Source organism: Apteryx rowi, unplaced genomic scaffold (assembly GCF_003343035.1).
Source record: "Apteryx rowi isolate R43461 unplaced genomic scaffold, aptRow1 scaffold_139, whole genome shotgun sequence".
NCBI lineage: Eukaryota > Metazoa > Chordata > Aves > Apterygiformes > Apterygidae > Apteryx > Apteryx rowi.
The window spans coordinates 625,660-636,287 of NW_020447630.1; the positions used below are offsets into that span (position 1 = coordinate 625,660).

At 39.5% G+C, this 10,628-nt stretch overlaps 2 protein-coding genes across 2 annotated transcripts in view; one reads left to right on the plus strand and one right to left on the minus strand.

Annotated features, from left to right (window-relative positions):
• The window catches only part of FAM169A (family with sequence similarity 169 member A), a 77,843-nt gene extending 75,549 nt beyond the window's left edge, over positions 1-2,294 (plus strand). The window contains exon 17 of the mRNA XM_026057398.1: positions 1-2,294. This exon is cut by the window's left edge and continues 9 nt beyond it. Coding sequence (XP_025913183.1) covers positions 1-553 — 553 coding nt within the window. The 3' untranslated portion in view covers positions 554-2,294.
• A 3,324-nt stretch (positions 2,295-5,618) lies between these two features.
• NSA2 (NSA2, ribosome biogenesis homolog) lies at positions 5,619-10,296 on the minus strand. Its single transcript, XM_026057397.1, has 6 exons — positions 10,192-10,296; positions 9,832-10,019; positions 8,483-8,633; positions 7,960-8,139; positions 6,604-6,796; positions 5,619-5,899 (listed from the first exon to the last, which is right to left on the minus strand). The coding sequence occupies exons 1-6, from the start codon at positions 10,192-10,194 to the stop codon at positions 5,832-5,834; spliced, it is 783 nt and encodes a 260-aa protein (XP_025913182.1). The 5' UTR covers positions 10,195-10,296; the 3' UTR covers positions 5,619-5,831.
• Positions 10,297-10,628: the final 332 nt, after the last annotated feature.

Sequence of the window (10,628 nt, forward strand, 5' to 3'; positions counted from 1 at the left end):
AAATGATTCAGGGGTGCTGACTGAAGAAAGTCTATCTATAGAGAAGGAGGACACTCAAGAAGAGCAGCAAGAAGCTGAAAGGAAGAAATTGTCCAAGGAAGAAAATGCAGCTGCAGCTGCTTTGGCTCCAAGGGATGAACCCTCAGACAATGGCCTGCCAAACTTTGTGGTGACTGAAGCTGCAGAAGAATCTGTTTCCGAAAATGTGTCGCCCAAAACAACTTCCTCGGTGGAAGAACAAAATGAAGAGGCAGGGCACAACTCACAGGAGGCCCCTGTTGCCTTGGGTCAGAGTTCTTTGATAGTGGTTGAACTTGAGGGTGTTTCTTTTCAGCAGCCTTCTGGACAGGAAGGCCAGAAGAACCAGTCAGAAGAGCAGTCGGAAGAGTCTGCTGAGCAGATGGATCAGTACACGCAGACAGCAGCAGAGCGGGCTGCTGACAGCAGCTCTGAGGAAGCAGAAATTGAGGTACCCATTGTAGATCGGAGAAACTTGCGAAGAAAGGCCAAAGGTTACAAAGGTCCACCCAAGAAAAAAGGAAAGCCAGCTTAAAAATGAAATATTGATTAATTCATTTATTTGTAAGAAAGTTATTATTTTGTTTAAAAAACTAGGGTATAACTAAACCGTATGGGACACAGGACACACGTTTAAAATATTGGGTTGGACTTCCTTTGGGAACTTATCACCTTTCCTCGAGTTTTCTTGAATTTTTAACCACTATACATTGAGCTTCATCAGAGTATGAAAGTAAATGGCCAGTCTCCTCCTTTTATAAAGGATACATGCTGAATAAATACAGAAGTTGTGCTAGCAAAGGAACAGTTTGCATATTTAAGGTGGCAGTCTTGGAAGAAAAATGGTGAAGTGTGAAATCCTGGCTCTATTAAGGTCATTTAAATTCCCATAGATATCACTCTAGAATTTTTATAATCTTGTGTTCTGTACTGTGGAGAGAAGCAGAACAAGGAACATCCTCCTCTCTTCTTGTTTCCTTTCCATAGATTTTTTCAGATGAGATTAAAAGAATGTAAGATTAAGTAATTCTAGGTTTCAAAATATACAAGCAGGTATAACTCAGTAGATCAAAGCAACATAAGCAGCATCTGTATTTTGCTAAAATCGGACTGGAGACTTTCCACTTCTGATTCCCAACTACTATTTGCTAACCACTTGAAACAGCTGAGTCAGCAGAGACACTGTCTATACAGTATCTACCATAGCACACTCTGATAATTAAGTTCTTTAAGTGAAGATTTAGAGATGTCTACGCGGTAAACTGTATTTGTAACTTCCAAAGTGAGTGTCTTGCTAAGCATAAGTTTTCCAGAATGTACTGCGTGCAGATTCCAGTACACTAGGGAGTTGTTTGAACTGCCTTCCTAACTATTTGTGTGTGTTGAATGGATACTTGATGACTTACTTGTTATGTTACAGGAAAAGGATATTGCAACTTTTGATCTAGTATTGGTCTGAATGGAAGTGGTGCTTTGTGTTTTCCAAATACTCAGCTGGTGCTTTGGGGTAATTAAAATGTTGTATCTGCCAGATGTGACTCCTGTGAGCTCTGGCATTCCAGGTGGATGTGACATTCATTAGTGTGAATATTAGTGGGGATTTCAGCAAATGCTTGTTTGCCAAACTCCTGTGCCTTTAGGAGTTAGCAGGAGATTGCTGCAAATACTTCTGATTCCCACTTTCTTTTTCTAACTTGGATGTAATTCCTGGGATAATAGCTCCCCAGTTTATAGCTTTCTTAAAAGCAACAACCAAACTTTGCAATATGCAAACAGGCAGAAATCAAAACAGGCTATTCATGCATGTTTCCCTTCAGAGGTACTCTTGGCAAACCATATATTTAACTTAAATTGCCATATACACTATAAGCTATTTCCTAATTTGCTATATGTTTCTTTCAATAAATGAAGCTCCTCTCATAATGGGTTAAAAACTCAGGAATAAGAAAGAACAGTGGTCCTAAGAACAGGAAATCACACAACTATTTGATCTGCTATAACTTTTTGAAGATTAGTAAACCAGTCTCCTACAGTGTCTCAAAAATAGAGGTATCTGGAAATTGCTGTTTAGCATTTCTAAGTACAAGGTTCACTTGAATAATTGTAATGCTGTCTTAATTTTTATCTCCCTATGAAGCAAATATAAGAATCTGTTCTTTGATTTTTATGCTTATACAGTTTAACTGTATTTATATTTTAACTGTATAAGATATATTCTTACTTAATCAGCTGAAACAAACAGAACCATGCTCCTTTTTAATTTGTTCAGAGACACTGAAAAAAAAAGTGGGTTTTTAGAACTATGTATTGTCTACTCTTTGGATTTAGGGTACACGGGATCACTGAGTTAAATCTGGGTTTCTTGAGGTGTTGCATTTAGCTGTAACTTCCTATCAATGTACAGGCACTGCTGTGAACCCTTGATGGCTGATAAATGTTCAAGATTTTTCATGATTGTTTATAAACCTATTCAAGTGAACCTTAAGCATTTCTAAAACTAATTAAACATTTTCTATGAAGCACATGAGACAATTTCTGTCATCTCTAATATGGCTTTTCTTTTAGTCCTAAGATTTATTGTAAAAAGATGAGAACGTGATGGCTAGGAAACATATATTGCGTTGCTAGGAATTGGGCTCTGTGAGGATTGATGGTAGTTAAAATGGGGCTTAAAGCTATGTTGTAACCCCATCTTTTGTTTGTTAGAGTAAACTTTCCTAAACATTAATCTATTGAATACTTCAACTGATAAAAATGTATCAACTTTTAATAATTCAAGGATTCTTTTGTTTATGAAAAGTGAATCCCAGTTATTTCAATTACTTCTAACTGGATTTTTGAGGCATATGTTTATATCACTTGTATTCCCTTTAAGGTTGGAAAACAGTGTTAATGGGAAAAGGTCATTTCACTCATTTGGCTCTTTCTTTTCACAGCTAAGTCGGTATTGATTTCAGTTAATATATTTTTAAGATGTGCATATTGAATGCATAAGCACTGCAGCAGCAATATTGGATTAGGACAGTCTTGGATTCTACTGAGATCAGCTAGATTTCTGATCTAATTTCAGTGAGCTGGGGGGGGGGATTTAAACGTGAATTTAAGTTCAGTAGTTAAGTGTACTCTTGAGTAACTATTTCTGTAAATCGAGGGTACCTGAGATAGTAGCTGATGGCCTGACAGTTAAGAACAGAATGGGGCAGTCAAGGTGTGATTAGAATTCTGATACCTGATATGGTCTTGAAAACTAGACAGTTCTAGCTGTGATTGCAGCAGTACTTTGAACTAAAGGGCACAGTTTATTTTCTGTAATAACTTCTTTGGCATCAGTCATCTTGGAGTAAATACTAAGTGACAAAATCAAAGTACCGTTATTAAATAATAGTGTTTATCGCAGTACTGATTGTCCCATTGGAAACATAGCTTAATAGTCTATACCTTCTGTTATATTAATGCAAGAGGAAATATCTGACAACTGAAGTGTTTTACCTTGAGAAGACCAGTGTTTTTTAGGCTTGGACAAATTTTTTCCTCTGTTAACTGTCTGGTTTATTACCATTGAATTGTTAAAGAATTTTTAAGATCTTACCGCACCAGCAATCAACAATTAAAACATCGACTTTCTACAACTTTGTACCAAATCTTATTACAATGTGCTTTGGAACTACATGTGTACAATGAAAGCAAGCAGTATTATTTTTGAGCTTTATTTAGTCTAGGAATAGAGCTTAAAGAACGTTAATTTGTGACTTCAGCCTTGCTTTTCAATGGTAAATGGTTTTGTATTTGAATCCAGCATTTGTTCAAATGTCTTTCTTGTGCTGCTTGTTAAGTTTTAACAGGAGTTGCTTTGCTTTTCCCACTTTTTTTCTGGTCTTTTTCTCATTTCATGCAGAATTCTTGTTTGTTGTTCTCATGTTTCATAGTCCTTTACATGAAAATGTATACATGTCTTCAGAAGTGCTTTTAACTTACTTAAATGATGTCTGACCTTAGGTTGTTGCTTTTTATACCATTTCATTCTGTAGATGTCAGTAATCAAATTGGTCATTTACAATGACATCAACATTACTAAGTTAAACATAGCAATAAATAGGCCTAAGTTTCAGCTTCTCTGCTCTGAGTGACCATTATAAAATTTTATTTCCAAGAGGATACACTTCTAAATTTATTTTCATAAATGTGGTGTTAGATGTTTTCTAAAGTAGTGATACCCTGTTATAAATTTGCTGTTTATAAATCTTATGAAAGATGTGTTGCTATTCTACAGTACTGTATTAAGTCTTGTTACCGTGTGTTTCAGTTTTTCCTTTTTTTAGTATTGTCTTGACTGGTTTTGAAATGTTTTGAACTAGTAATTAAACTTATATTTTGTGATTTTTTTTTTCCTGGTTTTTAGTATTTGAGCCCTCTCTGCTATACAGGAGGCATCTTTCTAATTGCATCAGTTCACTAGAGCAAAATTTATAGCTATCATCATATTTAGCATTATTTTACAATCCATCTACTACCAAGGAGCTTTAAAAGCTCAAAATTATTAAATGAAAATTTTTTTACCTATAAAAGCAACTTGCTGTACTTCAATGGGTTTACACGTCAGATCTTCTTTAAGAAGGCTTTAGAAAAGGCTGTTCTGAATGTTATAGTCAGGCAATCTGCAGTTTACACTATCCTGCAGAGTTGGTATAAACCTAGCAATTTTATCTAGTTAGTCTATTTTGTTATAGACAAGCCAAACAACACTGAGGGGTAAGAATGCATTCATAAAACTGGAGAAACTCTTCATAATGATTTGACTCTGAATTCATGTTAAAAGCTCTTTGGCTTCAAGTACTGTTTAAGAGTAGGAACACAAAATGAGTGTGTATTTGTAGCTGTAGATGGTGCTAAGTTTGTTTACCACCAAATTCTTGACTTTAAAGTTAGTATTTGTATCTCTGGAAGATTACTGTTTTAACTACAGTACCACTGTGACCAGCTGATGCTTGTGACTTCAGTTTAACTTGAATGTTTCTTAAAACAACCACGATGGCTACGAGTAGTTGTAGTATCAGTGTTGTCATGCCCTTCTCTAATTTCACATTATCCTAGAACCACCAAAATTTTACAATTTGAACTTGTAAAACTGTTCTTCTGCATGGAAGCACTTGCTCTTTCCTGTAATGCAGTCATGGATACAGAAAGGAGAAAGAAGGGAGGTAAAATGAAAAAGAAATAACCACCCTTCTAGTCATCTTCCCCTCCACTCCCCCCCTCCTTCCACTGTGCTGCTGATGTTATCTCAAGCACATGCTTTTCTATATGGGCAAGTACCAAATTAGGAATGCTTAATTTCTAGTGTCAGTCTGCAGTAAGATTTTTGGCTGCATTCATCCAGTTGTACTGATTCTCCAGAAGCAGAATGCAAGTTAACATGCTCTTCTATACCTGCAGTTATTACAGTAGGGTTCCCAGTCTTGCCATCGTGGGAGATAAGGGCTGTATTTCCCACCACTAAAAACTGTGAGCGGAATATTTATGCTATGAATTTAAGCCACAAAACTGCTACTGTAAAAACACCAAGAAGATTTAAGTCAAATCCACACCACGTTAGCAAAACGTGAAAATTGATTCACTTTATTTGGACAATGTTCAGCTGAACAAACATAATAAATATAAAAATCTGAGCAGTCAGTCTGGCAAGTTTAAGTTCCTCACCAGTTTGTGGGGTCAGTGTTCTTCAATGGTTGAACATTCCAGAGATCTTGCAAACTTGTTGAAATTGGACTGATTTTTGCAGGAGCCTGTGTCCATTGCTTAGTCTCAGATACCACTTAGACAAGTAGAACTGCATTAATACAGCCATCGTTTTCTGGATTGTTTGTTACTTGTGCATATTTCCCTAAAGAGAAAAGGGAGTTAAATTTAAATATCTACAAAAGCTTGAAGTAGTTTGCACATAATAAACTAAATAAGAATTTTCCATGTTTGCATGTTTAATCCACAAGTCTGTTTAGAAGTCTAGGAAACTCCTGTTCCAAGAGAAATGCATTTTGAAATCTAAATTCAGTTTCCACTGAGCTGGAAATGAGACTTTCAAAATATTTTTCATCAGGCTGTTCTGTAAATGTACCATCTCAAGTTCTCAGCAAGTTAAAAAAAAAAACAAAAAAACAAACCCAAAAAACCTCCACAAGTTCTTTTAATGGGGAGGCTGGCTTGGACTGTAGTACAGGTCAGCCTGATCCTGTGAAGACTATTCTAGTCAGAGGTTCCACCAAAACCATAATGTGACTATTCATAGTTCATGTGGTTAGGTCATTATAGACTTGTGGCACTAGTTAATACAAAACCTAGCCAAGTGAAGCCATTTTTCTGAACTTTACCTAATTTGATGTTGAAGATATGAAGGAAAAGCCTAAGATTAAAACTTGCAACTTGCACTTTTATAGCTGTCTAGTGGTTGCTTCCGCTGCAGCCCCAAACTAACATTTAAGAATGGATCGATGTTGACAATTTACAGGATGCAGGCTTAAGTCTCTATTGCCTCATGTACTGTTAAAATTTTAAAACTAGTTCTGCGGTACAGCTAGCTTGGCTACTTACCCCAGATTACTTTGCCTCCTTGGGTCACGAGGCCAAGCTCACTCACGTTCACCTCAATGACGGTACCTTTGGTAATTACACCCAATGTTGTATACAAAGGGGAAGAAGGATTCTTCTTTACTCCAAGGATAGGTAGGCAAAAAGTAGCTTTAAGTTCAGGATGTGTCACATGTGCCTTCTTGAAACGTAAGCCCTATTGCATAAGGAGTGTTAGAACAAGTTAATATTTACTTTAAGCTCTTGTGATGAATTTAACATTTTTAGCATTATGTCCTCAGCTTCATGCACTTTAAGAGAGTAGAAATAAAGTGTTATCTATCTATTATAGAATGCTAGACTTGTTAAAATCTGATTAATGACAAGGTGAGATGAAATTCTTTATGTATATTTTCAGGATGCCAATTTTTAATAGTAGTGCAAGAAGAATGCTTGCTACCACAGATGGCTTCTGTCCCATGAAGAAATCAGGACCTAATGGTAAAGCATTTTACAGTCTTACTGGTTTTCAGACTTGAGATTTTCTTTTACTTCTTATAAACCTAAAAAAAAAAAATCTTTCACATATTATAATATTAAACACCCATCTCTTATAGCACTTTAGTGACCTGGAAGTGCTTTGCAAAGGAGACTTTACTACTCAGTACCATAACCCTTTCTCTGTCAGTAAAAATCTATCAAAGGCCTCTGTGTAAGACAACTATCAAACTAATAATGGAGTATAATCCAACAGGCACCAAATGCTTTTGTCTTTTCCTGTGAGGAAACAGGAGCAGCTGTTAATATTAAACTACACTGTCCTGGACAGTCTAACTTCTCCTGTGCACTGCCAGGCAGCTAGAGCCCACAAATTGTTCTTGCATCCACATAAAAAAAGGCCAGGCTGGAGACACAGTGCTTCCCCTACCTACTGGCACTGCTGTGCTTCAAGCTGGGTGCTGCTGCTCATCACCAAACCAGAAAGAGAGTAGCAGAGAGCCCTGGCCTCTGCAATGCGCAGAATCACAGCAGTTTGAAAAAAAAAGATGCCATCAGCTTTATATGCTATGTCAAAGTGCTTCCATTAGAGACTGTCTCATGCTAATTTGGGAGCTGGTAGCTTTAACTTCCTCCTGTAATTCAGATGATGCCAATAAGCGTAGAGATATTTCAATGGAGACAGAGGGATATGACTGCAGGGCCCACCCCTGCCCCCAAGCTATTCTAAGTTTGGATTTCTTCAAACATACTAATAAGAATATTCTGAATCAGTAGTTTAACCAGGAGTGTTATCATAAAACAAAGTCTTCTTGCCACTGGAACTCAGAGCAGCAAGTAAACAGAATTACTTAAATATTCTTTAAGTCTCAAGAACATTACCATTGGTCGAATGAATCGTTCATATTTAGGAGGTTTCCTAGTAAAGCCATCTCCAACAAAACAAACTTTTGTAACCATTCTCTTCCAGGCCTTCTTCTTTCTCTTTCCTGTACGGATCACTTTTAAAACTTCTGTTTCTCCTTGTGCACGGACTTTTGGCACAGGAACCTCCCATTTCCCCTGGAGGGGGGAGAAAAAAAATGCTAGTAGTCTTATATGCATGCAGCATCGGGAAATGAAAGGGGACAAAGAATAAAATACAATTTCACTAAAGCAAAGTTGTAAACCATACCTCTTATACAACTTATAGCTCCTCAGTTTAGTTAATGATTAAATTTATGATAAAATAAGCATATGCAATATCTTGTCCTAAATGGCTAAGCGATTTGAAGTTTTAGGATTTTTACAATATCAATATTTAGACTTTGCTTGCAGGCTGCGAGTCATCTGAGCATCAACAATTCAAAGTAGTCATCATCACAAGCAACAGTAAGTACCTGAATTTATTAATACAGTTACTTACAGCTTTTTCTTTTCTCTTCTGTTTGATCATGTTAGAGAGAACTTTAGCTCGGGACTGGCCCTCTCTGTCCAACAGGTATGCTGGTATGGCTCCTTTAGGTGTTTTCTCTTCATTCTTTTCCTTCGTATTTCTCTTTTCATGCATTTTAATGCTGCGAGAAAAGAAATACTTTTTTAAAACCCACTCAGTATTGAGAGCAGAAAAAAGTATTTTGTAGATGAGATATGAAAAACTGTCCTTTCACCTTAAACTTGCGCCTACTCAGAGCTTACTTTTAAAGATGTATTTGTAAACAAATTAAAGTAGTACACATTAATCCTTCAGTATAAATCACAATTATTTTTCATGGGAAACTGGTGATTTCATTTAATATAACAATTCTGATAGACTATACAGAGTGCATGGAAAGCCTGCCAATTTCTATCAAGATAGGAATACATAATACTTGCTAAGAAATTTTTGAATGGCTTAAAGCAAGCACCGTAACTCTCAAAGCCAAGCACTTTGAGAGTTAATAGCCTTCCTCTCTGGGGGAAGGAAAAAGTCTGCTACTCTTTTAAGACTTGATGGCAGCACTTAAGTTTTGGAGCATGGTGTGTGTCTGTAAAGGCACTGAAGTAGTCATGTTCTGTTACCTGTGAGGCCATTTTCAAAAAAACCCCCCAAAAACAAACCACAACAACAACCCCCCCCCCAACCTATAATCAAACTCAATACCTTACAAGTAGCTGAGAAAATAACTGGCTATACTTGGAAAACAACAAAAACAACATGTGGTAATAGATATTAAGTTCATTAGCAATAAATGAATGCTGTAAACACTTTTTATTTCAAGTCCTGAACAATAGAGAAAGTTCTGAGAAAAATGCTCTTCTTTATGTAAGCTTGATATTGTAATTTATCCTGGAAGACAGGCCTGGTTGGTGTTCTGCTTGAACATACAGTGCATGTTACTGTACCTTTTCTATTAACACAGTTAATAGGAGGTGCTTTTTTTTTTTTTTACAGTAATACAGGAGTCAAGGTAGAAACCCTACACAAATGCATTCATATTTTTGTATTTTTGTTACAATTACACTTCAGTAATCACTATTGCTAGTTAACGCGTATCTTACAGATTGCTTGTAATAGAATTATTGTTAACTACTAATGGCAGAAACACCCCGAGAGAAGAGAGGAAGACAGGAATATCTTAATTGTGGCACTAAAAGCCTTTCTCCTGCAACTGCAACAGTAATTCAAGGTATAACGTATAACCCCAGTAAGAGCTCGCTCTAACTGCGTTCACACCTAATCTCATCCTTCAAGTACCAGAGCTGAACGATACCGAAGAGCAGGTGGATACTCACGTCTTTTTCATTTGTATCTTCTCAGCGTGGCGCTGCTTATGGTAGAGCTTGGCCTTCAGCCCTATCATTTTCTTGGCCTTCCTCGACCGCTCGTGAGCCTCGCGGCCCTCCTTCTTCCTCCTCCTCTCATGGTAGTCGAGGCGGCGCCCGTGGCGCTTGCGGTGCAGCTCGATGTGCTCGTTCTGCGGCTGGGGGCGAGCAGCAGGCGCCGTCAGCAGGTAACGGCCGCCGCCCGGGCCCGGCCACGGCCGCCGCCCGGGCCCGGCCTCCCCCGCCGCCCCCCTCAGCGCCCCCGCGGCCCGCTCCGCTCCCCGCGGCGCCCCCCGATCCTCCCCCGGCCCCTCGCCCCTCTCCCCTCACCATGGCGGCGGCGGCGGCCCCTCGCGCTCAACGGCCGCGCCGAGCGGCCGCCTCGCTCGCTCACGCGCAGCGAAAAGGGCGGTACCGCTGCGAGACGGCCCCGGCTGGGAACGCTCCCCCCGGACGCTTTGGTTCCGCCTGCAGGGGAGGCGGCTGCCTGCAGCGCTGAGGGCTCGGTGCCGCCGGGAAGGGAGGAAAGCGCGGACGGGACGGGCAGCGCGGCGCTTCTGGCCGCCCCGTTCTGACTCGGCCGGGCGGGGGGTCGGAACTCGAGGCGGTGAGCAGGTGGGGGCCGGCCGGAAGGGAAAGGAAATGAGCCCCGCTCCGCCGGCGCAGAGCACCCTGGGAGTGCGGGCCGCCGTGGTGCGCTCGGGCTGCCTCGTCCCTGCGGCAGCGCCGACACCGCCGCCCGCGGCTCCCCCGCGCCCGCCCCGGGG

Coding starts and splice junctions, on each gene's coding strand:
- NSA2 (XM_026057397.1), bottom strand. Junction 8,634..9,831: donor AAGATACAAATGAAAAAGAC/GTGAGTATCCAC, acceptor CTTTTCTCGCAG/CATTAAAATGCATGAAAAGA. Junction 5,900..6,603: donor AGGAGGCAAAGTAATCTGGG/GTAAGTAGCCAA, acceptor TTTTCTCTTTAG/GGAAATATGCACAAGTAACA.